We start from the raw sequence: 25,606 nt of genomic DNA on the forward strand, positions 1-25,606 counted from the left end.
ACAAACTGTAGATTCAGTTGAGCTTAACACCATATCCTTCAAAGCCCCAAGCGATAAATCCCATCTTGTCCATACTAATAAGAGTTTGTAGTGCTAACTATCTGCCAACATCGTGGCTTAGCAACACATTTAGACACATTTTAAAAAATATATAACATAACGCTGTTATTGTAAATTAAAAATATATTTAAAAAAAAAAAGTTTACTGAAATAAAGCTGAAATAACTATATTATTTTATCACAAATTTGAGTGCCTGCTGATCCCACCCTTCTGCTGGCTTCCTTTTGAGCTCCTACATCCTGCTTGGCATAAAATGAATGTCACAATGTTTACAACTCTTGTAAAGTGCATGGACTCCGTTTTTAACCTTTCAAATTGAATCCATAGCTTCCTCTAATTCAGAACATCTAGTTCGACCAAATATTATTTTTAGTTTTTACACTGGTCTCCCTCCAACAAGGTCACAAGGAACATCGGCATTCTTCTGTAACATTTTATAATGACTTTCATTAATAACATTAACAAATATGATTGCGTTTTGGTTAGTCATCATTAGTCCATGTAGATTTAAATGTCATCAAACTTAATATTTGGTATATGAACTTTTTGACCTGTAAGTATAATGTTTGTTGACTTGTTAATGAAGATTCATTCTTTCTTTAAAACCACAGGAAAGGTAGAGATGATGAGGAAGGGCACACCTTCAGGGCACCTCAGACTTGTTGTTTTTGGATAACTTTACGTGTGCAGAATTAATCAGTTTTTCCCAGTGAGGGATCAAAGTGCAAAGATAGCATGCTGCAAATTATATGACCCTTTTAGTGCGTAGATACAACAAACTGTTGAGCTAAAATGATGGAATAGACCATCTGCAACCCCTGAATTGTCAAGAAACTATCACCTGACCTAGCTCAAGAACAAATACATAAAAAAATCATGGTGCAGACTGACCAAAGCCTTTCCATACCATTTCCATGACATGCTTGGAGAAAATGTTGGGGAAAGATTAGCATATAGAAAAGTTTTACAAGTCACTATCTCCTCAGAGAGCTTTAACCCGAAGTCCAAGGTTGTTTGAAGGATGTCTAGAGTGAATGCTCTGTCCCACTTGGTATAATATAAATAGTTGTCTAGAAAGAATATAGTGGTGTAGGCGTTTGGAATCCAATTAAATTCATTTCAATAAGGCTTGACAACTCACTTTTTCAGTGGCCTGGGTTCTGGAAGTGTTTTTTCCCATTTATTTTCTCCACAGACATTCTATTTTTCACATAGACATTCCAAAATAGATTTTTGAACCAAACCATCTGGCTCTAATATAAATCACAACATTACAACCTTTGATTTTGAAGCAAATTTGAAAACCAAAAGACAATGGTGCGTATACTTGCCGTCTTTTGCAAATTATGTAATCAAATTATCAGTCCAATGATTGAAATTAAAGCCACTGACTATAAAGTAATTGATTATAAGTATAATATTGCATATATTTGAGGTTTATTGCTTAATATTCAAGCACAAACTGATAAAAATGCATGACATTAGCCTGGTTTCCATTAAAGATTTGTGCAAAACTTTTGCGTCATTTTCTAAATGTCGATAAACAACTAATGTGAAATGATGGTGTTTCCATTAACCGATGTTATTCGAATAAATATTTCAAAAATCATGGCAACGAATGTTGGGTTTACATATATTGCAGCCACCGCACTAGCCATTATTTTTAATCGAAGGAGATGTAGCCGTGTTATCCAAGCATTAATGGCAAGGAAAGCCCCTTATACTTAGGAGCGCCACGTATGAGGTGTTTCTGGGTGTTTCTCCCTCCCTCTGCTTTGAGGTCTTGATAAATTGTGGCATTTTAGATTAGAATCCAGTATTCCCGTAATTCTTTTGTCTTTTATGAGTTTAATAAATAACTCTGTCTCGTCTTCTGTCCAAACATACTGCGCCATCTTTAAAGATTGATCAACTTTTATGTATGCTATGTGACCTGTAAATGCGAAAATGTTTCCATTGCAGTTTTGCGAAATATTCCTTTTTCGGAATGCCTGAAAAACCAACTCATGCGAGCGTAAAAACTTTTTTGCAGTATATGGGAGTTTTTGCAAAATGTACGTGTTTCCAATGAGTTCAATTCGCAATTTCAATTTGCGCAATTTGAAGGGGAATGGAAATGCATCTATTGTAGTGCATGGCACTCAATCCATCTATCTGTGTTTGTGTTTGTGTGTGTTACTGATGGTGTTGTCAGGGCTGTCCTCTCCTCTTAAATTAAAAAAGTCTCATGGCATCTCAGGAAGTATTACTCTGTTCTAGCCTTGTCATCCTCAAGGACCCTCATCCCATTTGCACAGTCACTATCAGCTAGCCCAATTGGCGTATATACCAGGAGCCTCATATTCATCCATTATTGTCAAGACTGCTTAGATTAGCAGCTTCCATCTGGGCTTTTCTGCACCAGGTGTTATGTAGTGAGGCCATTTTCCCTCTCAAGGTTGCCTTGGTGCCAGAGTCATTTAAGCTGTTCATTTATTGACTCGCTCCGATAAAACCAGTGCCTCCATCGAGAAGGGACAACGTAACATACTCGTACAGGTCCATTCTATCAGTGCCCTCGGAGTGCTGGAAAAGTAAACACGATCTTCTGGGGACTCAGTGCAGACAATGTGATGACTCAACTGTCTGGAGTCTTTTAGCATGCTTCATTTACGACGGGCACTGACCTTTCCAATTGTATCTCACATGCAACTGTTTTTGAACTCATTCTATCTCTGTTTTTCCATGTTTTATAGGCCATTCCTTTATTACCTGGATTCTAATTCTGATTGGCAAGTTGTGACATTTTGAAGTCAAATTTGTTTGTATAATGTATGAATGTCATAGGCTGTGCAAGTTTCTTGTTGATCAAATAATTTCAGCTCAAATCATTCCATCTCTTCAGATGGTCTTCAGACCAAATGGTCGCATTTTGCAACCTTTTTTCCTGCCGGATCGCACTGGTGCCACCACCACGTTGGCTAACTGATAAGAGGTGCCATTTTTGAATATGAGAAACATCAAATAACAAACGAAACAAACGTGTTACAAAACCGTGCAACTTGTTTGGGCTGTGCAGCACAGCCAGTTTATCAGCTCGGACCAATATACAGCGCAGCACGATCTCAGAACAGCTACTCGCGGGTCAATCTCGATCACGCGACAACATTACAACACAGCGTTGTGGGGGATCCAGTGAGAAAGCGTATTAAATTCGCAGCTGTTTTAACTTCACTGCAGAAGCATTTAAATTCAGTGCAGAATTCTCTGTTGTAAACCATAGATATCAGATCAAACAGCGCTGACGTGGAAAGCAGAAAAAAACATTGTGCCATGAACGAACAAGTTATAGAATGCTTTTTAGGGATGCACCGATTTGAAAATTTTGGCTGATACGATATCAATACGAACATTATTTGTTCATCTATATTTGTTCATCTATATTTAGGTATTATGAAAATTATGAAATCCCTATTATAAAATATCAAATCCTCAAGAAATAAATTTGTGATGCTTTTTGCACTGAAGTATGAAGTTGGAAAACTCAAGAAGTCTCATGAAAAACTAAAACTTCTTCAAACTGTGAAGAATTACACAGAAAGCAAGTAAAGAGTGAGGTAATAACTGAAGCTGTCGGTCAGTTCAGATACAATAGAAGAACAATGGTACATTTAAAGGGGCCATATAATGGTACATGCACTTTTACAAGTTGATTGTACTGAAATGTGTGTTGGCAGTGCCTGTACACAAGCATCATAAAATGATAAAAATCCATCCATTGTTTTTTTTTTTAATCTCCTTATATGTTTTCCCCCGTCTCAAATCAAGCCGTTCGATTTTGTGACGTCACAAAATTGACGCCCCTCCCACGATTGTTGATTGACAGCAGCGTTTCAACACAGACCCGCCCTCGCTCGTGAGCGAGCTGTCAATCATAGTCCGCGCAGTCATTGTTGATACGCTGGAGCACTGTCTATGAGCAGAATGGTCTAAGCGATTGTGGTGTTCTGTTCTTGGGTGTAATAACGAACACAGCAGTCAATTTGATGTTCCTAAATCCGAACCGCTGAAGACGCAGTGGCTGAGTTTTGTTTTCGAAGGGAATATTCCCCACGATCAACGTCAATGCTTTCATGTTTACGCGATTCATTTCTCACACCAGACTGCTTTACAAACGAGGTCAGTAAAGCTGGTTTTGCTAAGAAGCTGCTCCTGAAAAAAGAATCGGTACCAACTATTCATGTTCCTGCTGCACCTCCAGAAGAACTGAAGTGAGTGTAACGTTTTATTAACCTTTATATTAATGTTTATATTAATCTTTGCAAATCGCTAGCACGTTTCACGATGAATGCGGCTAAGGTTTACACTCAGGGTACATTACGGCATGTTTTCTATGTAAGACGTTCTCAATATAATTCATAATCCCACGTTTATAATGAACAACGCGTTATGGTTATTGTGTTTTTGTGTTACAAACTGTGTACGCACAGAACACAGTCTCATTATCATTTAAAGACACATGCACTTAAACGGCGTGCTGAAAACAGAGCTGTTTTTGACCAGGTAAAATTTGTGTTTTCTTACAATACTAATGAGAATTTTTTTATTAAAGTATATTACAAACTTTTAATTTAGACCCTAAATAATCATATTAGCTTGTACAAAAATGGCATTCTTTGACCCCTTTAATAAGAGTAGAATATTAAAAATAAAAATTAATTATTTTATAAATATTTTTATAAAATATATATTTTATAATTAATTAATTTATCAAAATTAGGCTGTTGTTAAAAATAAATGTTATCTGCATCTCCACTCAAGCTCAGTGTTTTACTGCACATTTGCATTTCCAAGAAAAGATAAACATGTAATACCATTAGTTACTGTACTTATTAATGCAAAACAATAGTAATTTTAAGAATAAATTACCTTTATGATCTGTGAAAACAGATCTAGTCTAATGAAATTGTATTTAGGAAAACTAATGGTCTAAAATATCCAAAAAGCACTAGCACAGTGTTATAAATTTTGTTCACTTGTGTACTTACATTATCCCAAATGTTTCCATCAATGTTTAAATCCAAAGATATTCACAATTTTAACCAGTGTAACACCCCTCCTCATTGTGTCGCCTGTCAGTGGCATCATATCCGCATTATCCTCCGCTAGAAACCATGTCAACACAGTGAATCTCATGAAAAAATGTGGAAATAGTAGTTGCAGCGTCTAGTATGCCTCTCTGTTGTTGATCGTCATGGACTACAATTATTCGTTATTGTTTGCAGCAGGTTCTGTTGCCAAAGATAACACCAATAAACGTAAATGTAAGAGTTTTGGACAAGGGGAAAAATAAAACGATGATCAATATCGGTGTGGTATTTCCTAACACTGTTTAACAAGTCTGGTGAACAAGTCTATGGCAGTGTAATTAAATACAGTATGTGTTATACGTACTAAGTCAGCCTTTTCGCCAAATGCTGTGGGTACGTTCAAATGTACGATTGTTTTGAACACGTAAAACTGTGCTGTGTTACCCCACCATTTAATTTGACAAATAAAGTGTCATGAATGAGTAATTTAGCATTAAACATTACGTTACTTGCGGCTAATTCATTAAAATGAAATAAAATTATGTGATCAAACGTAACGGTTATAAAAATGTATTTCATTACCTCATTCATGAACATGTTTTGTGAGTCCTGTCGGATTGATTTCCATCGGCAGCGGAGGTGAAGACAACAACTCCCATAATTCAACGCTCCTTCACAGCATCATCAAGCTACGCCTTATTACGTTATTGTTTTAAATGTTATTGTTTTAAATTTACGACCTCTAGTGGCGAAAATTACACACTGTGCCTTTAAATCCATGGCAATATTCACGGTGGTACTTTATTGTCTTAAACCTATTACAAAATTATTGTGATTATTCAATATTTTCAGCCTTGAGTAACTGAGGGCATTTACTGTAGCTGGTCGTTGTCGCACTGATTATTCACTAAATGACTATTCACAAGGGTTTGTAAAAAATAAATAAAAAAGTTTACTAGATAAATATCAATACAGTATGACGTCAGGCTTCAGAAACAAAAATAGCCACCTAAATTTAGAAGACTCCCCTATGAATGCCTTTTTGTTGCATGCTGAATGATGTCACACATGAGTGAGATATTAATAATACACCTGCCTTGCCGAGATACTCAGATCTCATCTTTCTCTCTCTCTCTTGCTATCCTTGTTGTTCTAGACCTCTCTTTTCCGTCCGCTCACTATAGTGCCTATGATGCGACTCGATATAAATCTGCAGTGCTGAGTCACTCTCCTGTCTTCCTTTGCCCTATCAGACAGATGAAGGAATAAACTGACAAAAATAAGAGGTAGAAAGACATTGAAAAAGAAAATATGTTATTGCATTTCACACTTTAACCACATAAAGTGTTTTTGGACCCAAGAAAGAGACAAAATGAAAGGGAAAAGACTTAACGTATGAATTAAAAACAGCTCTGTGCAAGAGCAAGCGAGCATTCATAAAGAGAGGCAGTGATGTCACTGAATGGAGTGAGAGAGAGGAGAGGTGGGGGCTCACACTCCGCTTGCCGCCTACTGAACACACGCGCACACACACACACATACACACTATCTGAGAGTTACAGCAGGCTGTTCAGAGCAGGAGAGCAACACATCCAAGCACTCAGACGTGCTGCTCACATATACTCTGTCAGGGGCCGGTCATCCCTTCACTCTGAGTGAGCCCAGCATGCCCTCCAGGAGCGTGGACTGTAATATCTCCACCCTCATCGCCTGCGCGGTGGACGTGGAGGTGTTCACCAATCGGGTGGTCAAGGTAGGGCAGGAACTTCCATCCTTGTTTAGGGTATATACAGCGAAGAGTTGGCGTAACTGATTTAGAAAGACGTTAAGACCATGTGTCACGTTGACATCCTTCATTCTGAAGTACAAATAAAAAGGGTTATAATGTTTAGACAGTGTGCGTATGTAATTATAACTGACTAGAGTGCATCATTATAAAAATCTATAGAAAAAGACACTTTTTTGCACTGAAAGGCTCATCGATTGAAATGAAGTGCTTTTATTCGTCTTTCAAGTGATTGTGTTTGTAAATGTGCCTCTTTTAATGATTTTCTGTCTAATAGTTGTTTTGCACTCATTGGTGGATTGTCTGAGAAAAGGTTTGCCTTGAGTCGTACACTCTCTTTTCATTCACACCGCACACCTCTCATTACAAAGAATACACTTAATCTCAGTGCATCACACTCTTGCCCGACTGACCATCATTCTCTGAAGTCTGTAATATGTTCATCTTTCACATCACAGACTCTGTCTGACCTACAAGGTCACTATTGATTCCACATCCTTCATTTGGATGGGTGTTAACAATGCTTCATTGCACCCTTTGGAATCAGTGGAGTGTATTTTAATTGAACTATATTATACTGTACTTGGCAATTTAGTAAATATTGGAGCTCGGCAACCAGGGTCAGATCTGATGGGGCCACATCTCTTTGTCCTGACAACATGTGATGACAATTTGAATGTAGTGTATCCTCATCGTGCATGGAAGGAATGTCAGTAGCGAAGAATTTTTCTTTTATGACTATCAGTGCTCCTATAGAATAGTAGAGGACTCTTTTGTCTCTGTACTACAGTATTTAGTGTTGTCTGACAAACACTGTTATTGTTTAACTTCCTATTCTCTGTGACAAGCGGGTGTCAGAAATGAAACTTCTGCAGCACTTTTGGTAACACTTTAGTTTGGGGACCAATTCTCACTATTAACTAGTTGCATATTGGCTTGCATATTATATTGCCTGTTCATTTGTACTTATAAAGCACATATTAATGCCTTATTCTGCATGACCATATTCTAAATCCCTTATTCCTACCCCATACCTAAAATTAACCACTACAACAACTACCTTACTAACTATTAATAAGCAGTAAATCAGGAGTTTATTGAGGCCAAAGTCTTAGTTAAGAGTGAAAACGTGTTACCCAAACTAAAGTGTAACCGTATTTCTGCTTTTCCATAAGTGCCACCTACTGTCAGAGAGTGTAATCACATTTTATTCTGCCTGTCTGCCATTTTTTCTGCATGAGTATGAACAGCCTTTAGGTTGTCCTGTTATTGGTAAATATTATTTTTCCCCCACCCATGAGGTCTTTATGACAGCAGAAAAAAAGTGTTTTGTAGGCTAAAAAGAAAAAGAAAAAAATGCCAAATTTTGATGTAAACAAAATTCGGGTTTCTATTTTTATTTTATTTTTTGAAGAAGAAATGATACATACAACAGCCATTCATAGTCCACAAAAAGAAAAAAAATGTCCATAGGATTTGTGCACTAAAAAGTCTTCAGAAGCTGTATGATGGCTTTGTGTGAGGAACAAACCAAAAATGTGACTTGCTAACCCTTTAACCCACATCCAAATTTAGATCCAAAGCTATGGTTTCAGAAGACTTACTGAAGGCTCACCCAAAAATGAAAATTAACCCATAATTTACCCTCACCTTCAAGCCATCTTATGTGTATGTGACTTTCTTTTTTCAGCCAAACACAATCGAAGTTATAATAAATAATATCTTGGCTCTTCCAAATTTTACAATGGGAGTGAGTAGCGCCTGAGGGTTTGAAGCCCAAAAAAGTGCATCCATCCATCATAAAAGTAATCGGTACTGCTCCAGGGGTGGCCTTTTTAACGATGCATTTTTGTCAGAAAAATATCCATATTTATCACTTTAGAAACTAGAATCACTGCCCTTTCAATTTTTTGGGTGAACTAACCCTTAAACGAAGAAGTTTTAATGTTGTCAAGAATATAGACTGATATCCCAATATTTTCCAGTCTCATATAATACCTCTTTATCTTTCCTATATGCTTCCTGCATCTCTTCCTGCCTCATGAGTTTCTCGTGACATGTTTCACATTGCCTGCTCTGTGACTGGGCTGAGTTTCAGCTGGGCCATAATGCTGAGTAATAGCAGGAAGAGCAGTGGGTCTTCTGGGCTTTCCACATTTATTTGCTCCTTGCTGGGAACACGGCAAGTCAGGAGGTCACTTTTATTTTCTCTTGGTGCCATGGAGGTGACCTGCTTCCTCTAATAACAGCAAGAACATCTCAGGCACTGCAGCACGACTCCATTTCCTGTCAGATCAGTTCACCAAATAAGCATCCAAATATTAGATTTTCATTATTTTATTATTGATTTTTTTTTCTTTGTTCTCAGCCTTTGTACGTTGCGAGGGAAGCATTTGATAGTCCTTCTGATTGTGATAAAATACTCTCAAGATTATGTTTTCATCCTGGGCCCCTTTTTGTATGACGTCACAATTAAAAGACCTCATCATCTTGTGTATCAAAATGAAATCATTCTCTTTTCCATGCACTGGTTAGAGATTGCTAGATCAAGCAAAAACAAATGTTGTGCAAAATATGCATCAGAAGGCCAGCGAACAATGTGACAATTATCTCTGTTTGTTTACATCTCTGTATTATACTAGATCCCAGTATTCGTGTAATATTTGGCTTGCAGGCTTCCCTAAGAGAAGCATTGTCCTGTTTTATAGTGGTAAATTCAAAGAGTTATATTTAACCGAAGTCAAAGTTGAGGAAAATGAGCTTGAGAGGATCTGGCCTGGATCTGTATAAGATGAATAGTCTCTCTCCATGCAAAGAAAAACTCACCTTTTTCTCTTCCCCCTTCTGAGGCTAATTCATCTCCCAGCAAGGAGAGGATCTGGTCTTGATTAAAAGCAGGGGACTGTTAAACTTGACATTCATTTCAGGATTAATGTTAAGGTTAGGCTCACTTTGCGTTTCCCCTCTTCCACCCCCTATTAAGACCGTTTTCAAGCCCCAACGTGAACAGTAAACACACAGATTGGCCAAGGAACAGCTATAATTTCTTGCATGCCTACATGCCTACCACACTATCCTCAAAGACTAGTGGAAAAGCATAGAACCTGATTTTTTTTTCTCCTTGATGTAAGGCCAATCATTCCATTCTAATGGAGTCTCCAGCCATATCTGCTGTTTACATTTTTGTATTGTCATCTGACACAGTTTGTACTTGCTTTGGTTCATCTTGGCAGGAAAGCAACTATGTGAAGTTAAGCGAGGTGTCACTGGGCTAATGTGTGCTATTTTTAGCATCTCTCTTATCCTTGATGGACTTTTTATCTGTCAAGCAAAAAGCTGTTAACCGAGTGTGTCATTGCGCAGTAATTTCATGCTTTAGTGGGTTGAGATCATACAGCGGCCTAGACGTCACCACAGGCTGTTTATAAACTAACATGGCTGCTTGGCTGCTTCCAAAACAAAGGATTTTTCCCTTTCTTTCTAATATCATTCAGCCTGATTGGTCCTTTAACGCTCCACTCTCACCTAAAATGGACATGTTCTTGAGAAGGTCAGGTAAAATTGTTTCACTGACGTCCGAATCAAACATGTCTGTTTTTCTTGCACAAGCTCATAGCGAATTACCTAATGTTTTTCAGCTACCTCCTTTACCTTTTTGTGATTGCAATATAGGCTACTAGACAACACTTCTCATTTGTTTTGACCTTTAATAAATATTGCAACTAAATTTTGAAAGGATAGTCTGAAAATGTACATTCTGTCGTTATTTACCATTATTTATCATTCTAAACCATGACATAAAAGAAGATATTTTGAAGAATCTTTCAACTGTTTTTGTCCACACAAAGAAAATGGGATCCAAAGAAAATTTAACCCCATTGACCTCCACTGTATAGTTAATAAACTGAGACAATCTTCAAAATATCATATTTTGTGTTTCACAGAAGAAAGCCATACAGATTTGGAATGACATGAATGACATTCATTTTTGAGTGAACCATCCCTTTAAAGATTGGCTTTAAGTGAAATTTAAATAACTGCAAAGGTAACAATCAATATAAACTGATACTAATAAATTAAAGCTATCTATTAAAGACATCTATAATAGATAAAAAAAACACAAAATAGTATTTTAGTCAGAGCAGACACCATCTTGCACAAGCTAAGTAAGCTGTGATGGAAGTACAGTCATTTCATTTGTTGTACTGTTGAGTCCCTACCTGGGATTGTGCCAAAAGAAACCAACGCAATCTACCAAGAGCATCGCAAATTAGTGTCTGGCTTAAGACATGCTTATTTGTGGGCGTTAAATAATGGTGCAAAAAAAATGTAAATTGACGAGCTCAAACCTTAGTAAATCACCTTGCATGATTCATTTAAATACGCTCCTCCCATAAATTGCAATAAAGTCAGCTGCAAAAATAACTGTCAATGCCTTTTCAGCTCAAATTCTTCACTGCATGTCTTTAGTGAATCCTGACAGTAGTTTTTTAACACCAAAAGAGGTTGGCGCTGGCGCAAGCTATTATTAAATCTGGCCCCAATTGGTAAAAATACAATGCATTGATTTCTCAGTGTCATAAAATGTAACAAAAAAAAAATTTGCCCATTTTCTCAGACAGGGTTTAGATTAAGCAAGGAAACATGCCTTAGAAAAACACATTACTGCTGTATGCATCTTGACACCAAACACCGGCACTGACATATTATAAGATATATCAGTGCAAGAGTTGCTTTCAGTTAAAACAACTAAAACATGCACTTTATTCTGGGACTAGGCTTAAGCCTTGTCTTTAAAACCGGGGGATTGTATTTGTAGTCAGAGCTTCATAGCCATAATGACTTTGTCTTGACAACATTATATCTGATTCTCATGACATTTATACCAGCAAGTACCAGATGGTATCAATGTTCATTTCCACCACCTTAAATGAGGGCACTTAAAGCCAACTGCTGTTGCTGTTTTTAAATGTGTTTCAAGGTGGTGGTAAATGAGGAGCAGACCTGTCGATTTGCTAATGTCCAATAGGCTCCTTGGAGTTCAAAAATAGAAAAATATATAGTGGGGAGAGGAGAGGGATGTCAGATCTGTGCCAAGGATCAAACCAAAAGCACAGCAATATACGCAGGTTTCTATCCATTCTGTTGAGGAGAACACATATGCAGCTCTCAATGGAGACAAAGTACCACTGATATTTTCTATGGAGAATTTGAGTTGTTTCTGCCAGTCTGCTGTCTTTCTCTGCACTTTCATGACTTGCAAACTTTACCTGCAACCAACCAAGTAGTTAAATATTGGATCTTGTTTTGAAAGAAACCTAGATGATACACAAACAGTATCATAAAGAAAGGCAACAATGACATGTTTGTCTGTGCACAAATAATCTATTTGCAGTCAAAATGTTTTTTCTTCAGTATGCAATTTAAAATGACATGAAAAGCTAGTTAGTCGGACATACGTGTGTGTGTGTGTGTGTGTGTGTGTGTGTGTGTGTGTGTGATCAATCTACTGAGAATGGAAAATCCACCATGCGCCAAAGTTCTGGTGTTTTAAAAATGGTAATTATATAAATATATCATTCCACAGATCCTTTTATGATTAGATAGAGTAATATTTTTAGAATGCCAGTGGCAAAATATTCCACTGCACATAACCCTGCATCCTCCTCCCTTCATCTCAGTGTCCATATTTGTAAAGGAATGTCATTTATTTCCACTACAAATAATTTGCTTTGAAATGTCCGGCTGAAGACTCTCAAAAAGGAACATAACACCATGTAACCCGTTGTACTAAAGTACAGTCATACTTCAGCTATATTTATCTCCATCTGTTTAAAATATTAAATCTATTTGTTTATTATTTTGTATATTTGGTCTCATATACTCAAGGCATAAAGTGATACTCTTAACCTCAGTGTTTCCATTTGGGTTTATTTTCTAAATCCATTCCATGGCTGTGATGGCCAGATGTTGTATATTTTTGATGTGAATAATATAATAATCACTACTATTATTGTTCATACTTGGGGTTAGTGATTTGATCAACCCTGAGTGTTAACCTTCGGCTTGTAAATCTTACCGCACTGGTATGGACATGAATGATAACTCCAATTGTGCAGGGCTGCGTTTCCCAAAAGCATCGTAAGCCTAAGTTGATCATAGAGACCATTGGAGGCAATTGTTCTACGATCAACTTACGCTTATCCCTCAGACGGTCTTCGTTTCGGAGTCACATCCTGGGCCTTCCCGGTCAGAAGTGACCGGAGGCCTAAAAATGAAACTTCCTCCATCCCAGTAAAACCAATGCAATTTATTTTTGTTCTATAATATTTATTCTTTTTAATTTAGTATTTTGAGATCATTTTATTGAATTTATTAATATTTATGCAATATTTATGGTCTATTTTTGCCATTGAAAATAATTAAAAAATTTATATAAATATATGTATTTAAAAAAAATAAAATTATACAGTATTTTAGTTTAAGATAGAGTCTAGGCCTTCAAAAAAAAAATGTTTGAAGCAGATTAGCACCATCTGGTGAGAGTATGGAGAGAAAGCGTAGGAGCATGGTGTAACCACTAGATGGCATCTACAGTTCTCTATGGAGAGGCATGTGAATTCCCCAGCTGTTTATGGACACATTTACTTTTTTTTTTGTACAGAATTTGTAACAAAAAATGCAGTTCATTCAATTATAACACTTTTTGTAAAATAATATTAAGTTGTTTTTTTTTTGTTTTTTTTTTCCCATTCATTTTCTATGGGGGTCATTTTTGACCGAAGACCACAAGTGTGACTATTTTTTTTACGACCACTTAGCATGCTCGAATCATGACCTCAATTTTTTTGTGCGTGCACATACCTAATGCCATACAAGTCACCAAGTTTCGGAACATTCCAATGAAGCTGTGTAAAAATTCTAAACAGATTTTTTGTAATCAAAATTTATTGGTGTTTATGTGTATAAAAGTGTGTGTGTATGTGTGTGTGTGTGTGTGTGTGTGTGTGGGTGGGTGTGTCTTTTTTGTACTCTTGATGTTGTAGAGTGTCACCCCTTTACAGCGGTGTACTTTTTTTTAGGATTGAGGCCGATTTGTAGATTGTACACACAAAAATTCGGAGAATTTTTTTTTTTTTTTTCAATTTCCCATTCATTTCCTATGGGTCGGTCATTTTTGACCGAAGACCAAAATCGTCACTATTTTTTTTACGACCACTTAGCATGCTCGGATCATGACCTCAATTTTTTTTTGTATTCACATACCTAATGCCATAAAAGTCACCAAGTTTCATAACATTCCGATGAAGCTGTGATTTTTAGAAATTCAAAACAGAAAATTTATCGGTCAGAAATGACCGAGGACCGTCTGAGGGTTAAAATGCTTTTGGGAAACGCAGCCCAACCTGTTTTTACTTTTCTAAGCAGACAGGTTTTTGTTTTTCGACTTTGACTTGAAAAATAAGGACCAAAATATCAGTAATTCGCTCTTTTGACTTTAAGCCAATTAGCAACCACCAGTAACAGCCTAGAAATAAACTTGGTCTGAGTTGTGAACAAACCTGGACGCTGTTTACAGTGTGCCACTGAAAATTCAGCTCATATTTGGAAAGCCATTTCTCACAACAAAAATTGGGAAATGTCTGACTGCCTTTCTAAAATGACCGGCATGAAGCTATTTGACCAAGGGAGGCTAATAAAGCTAGTTAAAGGTGGGGTATGTGATTCTCTTTTTTGTTCATTTTTTCAAAATCACTTGAAATCCTATTCCTAACCCACTTACAGCCACTGAGTTAGAAGCACTGAAATGAAAATTAAGCAATTTAATCATCTGTGGAACGGGCAGGACTCGAAAAACTCCAGCCAATCATTTCCAAGACCACCTAGAATCATTTGACAGTAAGTTTGTCAATCAAGCGGTCGTACCATACTCCCCTCCCCCCATCCCCCTCCCATGTTCTTCGAATGGGTGGAGTCAGGGCCAGCGTTGGAGGAAAGAAGGTAGGACCAATTGAGTTGTGTATTTTCAAAATCTGCCGGGCGTTTTGCAAATCCCATACCCTACCTTTAAGATGCCTGATAGGGACACCAGCATCCACAACACAACATATGCTGATGACCAGTAGTGCTGTGACGTTAGTCAATGATCTCATTTCAAGGTGCAGTGGATCAGACGAATGTGCTTTGATCTGCATTTCACACACCATCAAGTTCTGGCTACATAATTCGCTCTGGGTACACTTGACATCATGCAAAACTTCAGGGAAGTGCTGAGTCATAAACTCGGAGTATAGAAAATGTGCACACACCGAATGCACTGGACTCATCTGGTGTCACCTGTCATCGCTGAGTCATTCAGAATCGGCCCAGCTGTCACTGCTGATACACACCTTACGTCCTGACACACGGTGGAGACGACACATCCACAGCTGTCATCTCCGGGGACTTTCACTTTTGGCACTGAGATGAAGGAATATGCTGGAGGTTTTTCACAGATTGTGACAGGATACAAGGTGTTTGGCGAATTGACGCTGTGGAAGAGAACTGGCTCAGCTATCCATCTGTTTCTGCAGGAGAATACCTGCGAGCAGCTCGAATCCTTCATCTTCCCCTGTCGCTGGACATTTTTATAGAGCACATTCACTATTCCTGATGCTAAAAATGACATGTTTAGATTCTATGTGTTGGGAAGAATTGAGCAGAGTCTCTAGTGACTGATGGTAAATAGTCATTTCGAAGACATTTTTATAAAAAGCAACAAATTGTGCACTTATCACAGAACAATCACTTAAAGCAGGAGTCTTAAACTCAAGTTACCTAAGACAAAAGTAATTTGATTTGCATGCAGGGTTTTAAGGATAAACTATTCACACCTGAGGGGTTTTATGATTCAGCAGGAAGTATGAGACCCTTAACTGTCCTCAAGGACACAATATGGGGATCAAACCAGGAACTTAAGCTTTTTTATTAACTTACATCACACCATCTCTACCTGAAATAAATGTTTTATACAAAGCAAGCATGTCTCTTGGGCCTCACATTATGTTTCATATCTACTTTCCCATGCCATGTTAGGCATAAGTGTTTCTCATTTTAGATTATTGTTTATCATCACACTGAAATGTTTCACCAGTTGGGTAGAATTTTAGGGCATATTTGAGGGGTTTCATGTTGAATACCTATTTTTGGTGTACACATTAGCCTCACTTCCAAGTGCTTATGTGCAATGCCTTTAAAAGGCAAAGCAAACCCAACACTGAGACATTAACCATTTTAACAGGTCTCTGAAAAAAATGCAATTAAATACCTTACTAAGCCGAACAATCAAATCAGGAATGTGATAGCCTACGCACATTTGATGGCGTTCTTTTGGAAAATACTAATTGTTCTAAGGTGTTTCTATTCCAGCAATCCTGTTTCAGATGCTACCCTAAAGGAGTTTCATAACAGCGTGTTTTTTTAAAAGCTTTAAACTATCCATTTAAATGTAACTATCCCTTTAAGTCCTCATGGTGAAGGTTAGAATACATTTGATTTGGGAAAATCCTCTCTTTAACACATTAGGCTGAGAGTGCTGAAGGTTGCTCAGGCCCAGCAGGACTGATTACTGAACTGAGAGACATGAGAGACAAGCATTGCTTTCATCAGTTCCTCTCCTGCCCAGGAAATGAATATAAAGTGTCATAACAGATTCAGCCAATCTGTCTCTCCAACAGGGTCCGGTTCTGGCTGAGCTGATTGGATGTTTTGCGAGGCGTGCCTAGTCCAAAAACTGCTCTGTCTCATAAAGAATACAATGACGTTCATCCTGTCATTGATATGCTGACATTATTCGCAATCATTCTATCGTGGCCCTGATGAGATTGATATTGGTGGAACAGCTCTTGCTTGTTTCTGGCGCAGTAAAGAAGCATTCCTGCTCAACTTTCTCTGTCCTCTGTGAAGACATGAATTATTCATGTTTTGACATTTGCCAGTGGACAGAATTGAAATATTCACCTCTTGTTAATATATCTTGTATATTTTTTTGTATTTCAGGAAATGTTCGAGGCGCTCTTCCTTGCGTACGATGACGGTGTGACGTTCCAGCAGTTTAAGAGCTTCCGACGTGTACGGATCAATTTCAGTAACCCCAAAGCAGCAGCCAGCGCTAGAATAGAGCTGCACGAGACACCTTTCAGAGGAAAGAAACTCAAACTCTACTTTGCCCAGGTGAGAAGTGATAGTTAGTTACATATAACACAACAACACAAAAGACAAATTAAGCATTTGCCAAGCGATATCATGTTGTTTGTGCCACTGAGCTGCCATTAGTGGCACCAAATGCATTACTAGAAAAGACAATACAAATTTTTACAATGCCATGTCTGAACATTTATAGATAAATAGAACAATCGATTGATAGATTGACTGATAAGATGTTATGTGGAGTGTGGCCCTTGTTCAATTTTGCCAAATCTTTATAGAATGCTGTTCTTGCATAGATTTTAAATACATAGCACATATTTGTGAATAGCTACTTGAGAAACATCTGGTTAGATCTCTCCATCAAGCGTTCAAGACAATCTTTGTTCGACTGAATCCTGACTGGACTAACACACTCTCTGGCTCTCAGGTGCAGAAACCAGCATCCGAAGGAGACAATTTGCACCTGGCTCCTCCCCAGCCTTCGAAACAGTTCCTCATCTCCCCTCCTGGCTCACCTCCAGTCGGCTGGCAACAGATTGACGAGACCACACCGGTTATTAACTACGACCTGCTGTATGCGGTTGCCAAGCTCGGCCCAGGTCAGTCACAGCTCGCTCTCAATCTTTGTTTTAAGGCATCGTTATCTCTGTGCATCATGTGCTAGTATGAAAGGTCTACACCTGAACCCTTAAGTTCAGCCTTGCATGCTGAGATATCACGTAGCATGTTACAAATCCTTATCCTCTCAAATCAAGCACATCCATTACTTACTCGGTTATCCGTTGTCTTAAATTGTCCCCCCTTCACTGCAGTGCAGGTGATCACTGTACTTCCACCATCCTGCTCATAATCAATGCGCGTTCTTCAGCCGACCTTCAAGGGTGTGTGTGTGTGTGTGTGTGTGTGTGTGTGTGTGTGTGTGTGCGACTCCCACTGTGCCCTGATGAGCAGTTACTGTAGTCAGTGCTTGTGGAGCTGTAATGTGTTTTGATTAAAGCTGCCGTTTAGATGCTTCTGTTTATCTGGGTGTTTGACAGTGCAGACAGGGGGCTGTGTTTGGTATGGACCACACACACTTCCATACAGTGGGCCTGTGAGTGCCCTTGCTCTCCTGGGAACAGCTCAGCCATCTCGGAGTAAATAAGCATATTACGAAGCACCTCTGGGTGACCCTTTTCAGTGTCTCTTTCCTGTTACTGTGTATCTCCAGTTCCCAATTAACGAGCCACCATGAATTTTCTGTGGAATTTTTTATAGCATCATGTATTAAATTACAAATGGATACTGTTCTTCCATAACGTTATGTAACTCTGTTAGGTTACATCAATCATCTTTGTCCTTTGTCCTTTCCATTGTCCACCACTACAAAAAACACGGTGGTGGTAATATGATATGAAATGATAATTTCATGGAATCACCATTATGGTATTGTCCAATAAACCAAGAAATGCTTTACAATAAGGTTATCTATGTTAATATTAGTTAATGCAATAGTATATCAAACTATATATTTTTAATGCATTTATTAATCTTAGTTCATGTTATTTTCTACATTTTTTAACATTTTAAGTCATAAATTAACATTCATATATTTTGCATAAACATGAATTAACAAGGAACAATACAGAATTTATAAATTAACATTACGCTTGATTAATGAATAATGTAAAATATTGCTGTTCATTGTAAACTCATGAAACCTAATGGATTACTTATTGTAAAGTAGGACATATCATTTTGTCTAGTGTATGGTACATCAAGGCTTTAAAGGGATAGTTCACCCAAAAATGTAAGTTCTGTCATTAATTACTCGCACTCCAAACCCGTACTTTTTTCATCTTCAGAACACAAATGATCTTTTTAATGAAATCTGAGAGCTTTCTGTCCCTCCGTTGACAGCTACGCAACTACTACTTTGACGCTTCAAAAAGTTCATAAACAGATCGCAAAATTAATCCATATAAATTGAGCGGCTTAGTCCAAATTTTCACCAAGTCCAGCATACATCACCAAAGAGAAGTCTGTTGTTTCACCGGAAATTATTTTAAAAATTAATTACAAGGTCAACAATTAAATAAATTAATAAAACACATGCCTGGATGGATGAATAATTCACAATTATGATGAATAGCATTTAGAAAATTAATGAATTTTCATTTCATCCTAACTGCATCTTGAATATAAGTGTATTTTTTCTCAATTCACTGGCAGATGTTTCCCATATTATTAGCTTGTTTACACATATAAAAGATTTTAAAGAAATATCCGCCAGAGCAGTAAGACAAAATACACTTGAAAACAAATTGTAATATGCTGTTGCTTCCCGAGTATATTTATTTTGTTTCAGGGAGATTTTAACTACAAAATAAGTCAAAATGCTAATTAAGAATATGATTTTTGTAGTGTAGAAAGAGCAAGAAGACGCTACGACAAAAGAGACCAGAGAGAGCTTTCTGCAGATTTGCTTTTACTATCATTGACTCTTGCCTCATGAATATCAGTCCTCTACATCAAATCCATATCAACAGGCTCATGTCAATAACCTTGTATAAACGACACAGGCTGCATTTCTGCTGTCTGCCGATTTCCAGTAACACTAGACAATCCCAGCCATCGGCTAAGAATTGCTTTGAATCCATCAGCTTTTATCTGCAGAACTGGATCTTTCCAAAATCAAGCCGAAAGCACAACATCGTTACTGTCAGTCACTTTCACAGCTGTTTTAAACTAAACAATCCATCTGAGAGACTTTTTTTTACCCATAAGAGTGCCATGCGGTTTCTCGTAATGCGTCTAAATATGTCAGTATTATATCACTCAGCCTGATCCATCTGCCTCCCTGGCTCGCGCATCATCGTCATTCAGTCCATCTTGCCTCGTTTTGCAACCAAACAGCTTTAGAGCATGTAGAGCACGTGAGTATATGACGGCTTAAAAGCTCCGGCAGTATCGCTTATGGAACCAGGTCAATTTTGAATGCCACCCTCTGTTTGTTTGGTCTATTTTTAGCTGACAGTGTAAAAGGCGTTTGGGGATTATGGAGTAGGAACATTTGAATTATGCAACAGGGCTTGGCATTATGGACTCTCATCCATCAAACCCCCAAGGGATCAATTTCAAAATCCTGTGAAAACATCCTGCTGAATTCTAAATCTCTCTCTGTCTGGCTCTTCCTAAATAACTACGGAGGGTGTTTAAGTATAACTGATGTTTTAACCTATATTATTTATGTAATGTAGCTATGTGATGTGCAAACAAATAAGTCATAGCTTATCAGAGTGTTACAACGCTTACTCTGTAGTTCAGTCAAATACTTTACATACTGTTAAACGTAGGGTAGGCAATTTTCAGAGAGGCTAGCGAAAGAAAGCTAGCTTCGAAAGCATGAGATCCCATCCTCCCTTCAGAGTGTCTCCAAAGCCACGGCTCCTTCAAAACACATGAACGCATACAAGCAGGGAGCAAACAAAAGAAATGACGAGAGACTGCGTTAAACTACCTCATGTCTCAAAGCACATAACATTACAATAATAGTGAACATGAAAAACTTAAAAAGGACTGACCGGTACACCTGACTGCTGCAGATTCATTTTGGCATTGATAGTGTTGCCATTGAAATGCCTAAATTCGAGTCACGATCATCAACGGTTTCCATCTCTTCCAGATTACAGTAGTTATGGTGTGAACACAGTTGTTTCGGTTCAGAAGGAACTGTAAAAGATGGCTTTTGTTTTCAGTTGCGGTGCTCAGTGACTGAGGGCTGTCTAACTCTGTATAGCATGAAACGCGCTGAAGACGTGTGAGAATGGGTGCACGGAGGTATGGAAATACATATGTCGACGGGCAGGTAGGACATCGTATTTGGACCGAATGCAATGATTAGACGAACATTTTATGTTCCTATGCCTTCCACAGACAATATACATATAAAAACATTTAGACCACTTAATTTAGTGATTGCTATCAGGATGTGAAGAGACTTTCAACCAGCATAACAAAAAACAAACAAATTTGGAACAAATCGCCTACCCTGCCTTTAAAGATTTTACAGTTTGAGATGTGAGATGCAAGGCTAACATACAGGTGGTACACGAGATCTAGGACAATGAGAGTCTCAGCTGAGATAACTCATTGTAGTACAGTAGGTTTTGCGATTCTTTCCTGTGCCTCCTTCAGCTTTGGTCTGGTTTCACACTCAACTTGATCTTACATCATTACAAACGTGCACGGCGCATAATAGAAAACATTACGCATGTCAATACATTGGGCCCTATTTTAACGATCTGAAACGCAAGTATCAAACGCGAAACGCAAGTAACTTTGTGGGCGGGTCTTGGGCGCTGTTGCTATTATACCGGCGGGATAAATTACTCTTGCGCCCGACGCAAATCTAAAATAGATTGATCTGAAGTAGCTACATTACTCATAGGTGTGGTTTGGGCGTAATGTGAAATAAACCAATCAGAGCGACATCTCACATTCCCTTTAAGAGCAGGCGCGCTTGTTCCATGGCGGATTGCTATTATAACGGCGGATTTGCCAGGCGCACGCCAGGAGCGGTTCACAGCCGAGGAGACCGACGTTCTCGTCAGGGCCGTAAAACACAGAGAAGTGACATTGGGGATGGAGAAACACACCCAAATTAGCTTCGGTTAAACAGGCGTATAATAATGTGGCGGAATTGTTTTCTGGAACAGCAAAATAGCAACAGGGAACGTTTGCGCCGGGACTCTTTTCGCTGAACCGCCCCCGGGAGCGCAAGTTCATTCCCTAATTTACAGACGTGCGTCTGTGGAGGGAAAAGTCCGCTGTGCGTCGGGTGCAAAATAGGAATGATAGGCTACATGCGTCGTTGTTCAAAGTCAATTGCGCTGGGTGCAAGATAGGGCCCATAGTGTGTTTTTTTATTATTTAATGCTATTATGCACACGAGTGTGCAACACTTGGGTTTACTGTATGCACGTTGAATGAAGGTGACTTTCTGCTGCTTGTGAACTAACTCTTTTGAGGAGACAGCAGATTGTGAGCCATTCATTTGCCGCTCTGATTGCACTCACTAAACACTATTTCACTGCACGCTCTCGCTCGTATCCAAGGTAAATCATCCCCACTGTCATTCCTTTATGTGTTTTGTTGAACTAATGACGTCGTCATCGGCTAAAACGCATGCGCAGGTTACTTTATTTATATATACACTTCTTTTGTACACTTCTTTTAGCCTACTATAGTAGGGAAATATGCGATTTCAGATGCAGCCATGGTCTTATTATTGGGAGATACGAGGGTCTGTGACTCTACCATTGGAAAAAAGCGTAAAAGGCTAACTTGGATCATGTGTGCCTTGATAACCAATCACATTACAGCCTTGACAGCATTGAATTTCTTCACTGAGTTGTGAGACAGTCAATCACTGTCCACAGAAATGAATAAGACATCCATCCACGGCCTCTCGTCTGGTTAGCAGGTGTTACCCTTTTTTCGGCTAAGGTTGCAGGCTTGCCTTCAAGTGGCTTTGGTTCCAGTGAAACCAAACTCAGACCACCTCCTCAGGTTCAGTAACTCGGTCCGTTCCCGGGTCCGCATGACAGCTTTCACATTACCAATTTTTCATGCGAACCGTGCCTCATTTTTTCAACTAAACTGCCAGTGAAAACACCCTTAGATTGTAAAAACAATCAAAAAGGTATCAAAATTATTCATTTTAATAAATGTTTTAATCAATCTTTTAATTATTGACTTTTCATTTATATTTTTTAATAAATTAAATTATGATTTGCATTGTTTTTTAAAATAATTTAATGATTCATTCTTTTTTTGTTAAAGCATTTAAATTATGAATGTAATTAATAATTTAAATCAATACATATATGACTGATAGCAACACAAAAATATGCACAGTCCCAAGCTTTTCGCAATCAACTTGTGACAGAAAGAAGTAATAAAACATCTACTATAAAATATTTGTAGATTTTTACATATATTTATATCTGAATGACGATGTCAATGGAAAAAGCAGGGGCTAACTGCTTATGCTAACCAGCCAAACCTTGATTTAGCTCACCATACAGCAACATGCTCAATGGAAAAATGCATCCTATCACACTGTTTTACATCACAGTGACACATACAACACTTACTACTAACACATATATAAACATACACACCAGTGCTAGATTTGTATCAAGTGGCCATATCCCCTCAAAGGCTGCTGGGAGGTTGTGTAAGTGAGTCATTCAGAGTTGCATAATCCCAGAGCGGTACATTGAAACAGCTTCACTTTTCTAGTGGTTTCACAGCCTGTTCTGAGGTCAGCCAATCAGAAATGTTTCCACATGCTTAGGGTGAGAAAAGAAGCCACCAGCCTTTTTTTGTTAATCTCTGCTTATTGCATAATGCCGATAAAATGCTTATGGTTGTGATGATTTTGTGCTAATGGAAACCACCTCTTTCATTTGTGGAATAGGACATACATAGGACATAGTACATGACAAAATACCACTACTAAAATTTTTTTTTTTTTAATTAAGAACTACATATAATCATTCACTTGTCACATTAGATTCCAACACATTTGTAAAATGAAAGAAGCGTCAAATATAAATTGTCTGAGGATAAAACGTCACGTATGCTTGCGTAAAATCAATCTGAACTGGATTACAGGACGGGAGATCACACTCCAGAGATCAAGCTGGCACCTTCTGACAATTAACAATTAATCCTCTGCTTTAAATCTTTAAGCTATAACATTTAATGTAAATTAAGTGTGAATTTAGAGAACAGTACATTATTATTATTGATTACCACTTAATTGCCTGACAAAGTCGTCTAAATGAAGAAAGAGCAGCATTGAACCATGTGAAACTAGGCCCCATGTTACTACAGTAGATGCAGTGCATCTAGACAAGCCTAAGGCACACTGAATTGCATAATTCAGTTCAAATATACCCATTTCACCTAGGGCTGCAGCTAAAAAAGGGATACATTTATCTAGATATTTTGATATACTATTAGAGACTTCAGTGAAGATTTTTGACTGATGACTCGAACAAATCTTTAAATCAGAATTATGCTTAAAGGAGCCGTATGTAAGATTGTGGCCAAAACTGGTACTGCAATCACTTTCAAATTACTGTAGAGCGGTGTATCCCCTCCCCCTCCCCCCTGACTCGAGGTTGCCAGATAGGCTGCAGGATCCAGCAGGAACGTAGCTGTGGTAACTAGAGCAGAGTTGGCAACCCCGGTGCCGAAACACTACTGACTTCGTGATTGGTAGATAGGTGGAGGGTGGCGCTTCAGGCCAAAACACAACATGACAACATCAACATCAGTTGAGGGCTGCAACTTCACTTTTTAAATGACATTATCCTGGCCGTACTACTGTTGTCAGTGAGATAAGTATTTGAAATGAACATGATTTCTTAATGTCTAGTAACATATCAGGGCCATTTTATGATTAATTGAAATACATTTCTTACATACAGCTCCTTTAACTGTTTCCTACTGAAGTTTAAAGCAGAGACGCAAGATAAAGCATGCTTGTCTTTATTTCATAAACTAAATTATCAATTAAAAGGCATAAAAACATTTTATATTGCCAGCAGAATCTTCACAAATATTTCATGAATATTCAATATATGGGCTAGCCTGGTTAAAACCAGACCATTCTCAGTAGTAACTGAGTTATGGTCTGGCAAAGCTTCAACTCATTTCCAAAGGGACGTCGCTCAAATGCCTCTGGGCGCAATTGGATAGACCTTAAACCAATCAGAGCGATCGTCATCGTGTAAAGCCATATGCTGTGTCCCAATTCGCCTAAGTTACACTACGCCATTAGCCTGGGTTTCCCCATGCTGCCTTGCGCGCAGCGCGATTTTATTCACGCTGCTAGGCAGCCTGGACACCATGGACCAGATTTTCCCCTCAAAAAGGGAACCAATCACAGAACGGGGAGGGAGCAGCAAGACGATGACGACGTCTATGCGACACACCGAAGCAGTTTGTTTATATCTATGGATCCAACATGGCAGCAGACGCGAAGTTACCTTTCGATGCAGCCTTAGATAGTGTTCTAAGTAGTTTAGAACGCAAGTTTATTTCGTCTTCTTCCTCGTCGAATTTCTGTCGCTCTACATACGTCATCTGGTATAATTGAAACGATTGGCTATGAGCTACGTACAGGCGCATTTGATAGACATTCGTAGCGCCCAATAAACGGCTCTGGGCATTCGTAAACCACGCCTCAAATACGAGAAAATGAACATGTGGTTCCCAGACCACGTCTCAATGAGACGAGGTCTGACGTTAGCCAGGCTACTACGCCATAAAAGTATGTACTCTTTTTGTGAAGAAAAGGTATTTACTTTTAAATGTGTAGCAAAAAAGTAGGCAAGCTTTGGGACATACTACTTCGTCATCTCTATCGGACGGATCTGTCGCGTGCATCCTGTCACGTAAACTGCCCTGTCAATCATCTTGTCACAGTTAAAATCCTCTATTAAATCT

At 38.3% G+C, this 25,606-nt stretch overlaps 1 protein-coding gene across 2 annotated transcripts in view; it reads left to right on the forward strand.

The window, feature by feature from the left end:
* The window catches only part of rcan2 (regulator of calcineurin 2), a 75,168-nt gene that overhangs the window by 42,263 nt on the left and 7,299 nt on the right, over nt 1-25,606 (forward strand). Inside the window, exons 1-3 of one of the 2 annotated variants that reach the window (XM_084432453.1) lie at nt 6,674-6,883; nt 16,955-17,128; nt 17,532-17,703. In XM_084432453.1, coding sequence (XP_084288579.1) covers nt 6,797-6,883; nt 16,955-17,128; nt 17,532-17,703 — 433 coding nt within the window. In that variant the 5' untranslated portion in view covers nt 6,674-6,796. Of the gene's footprint in view, nt 1-6,673; nt 6,884-16,954; nt 17,129-17,531; nt 17,704-25,606 lie in introns of those variants that run through there. The other variant, XM_084432452.1, reaches the window with a different exon arrangement.

Source organism: Rutilus rutilus, assembly GCF_951802725.1.
Source record: "Rutilus rutilus genome assembly, chromosome: 15".
NCBI classification, from domain to species: Eukaryota; Metazoa; Chordata; class Actinopteri; order Cypriniformes; family Leuciscidae; genus Rutilus; species Rutilus rutilus.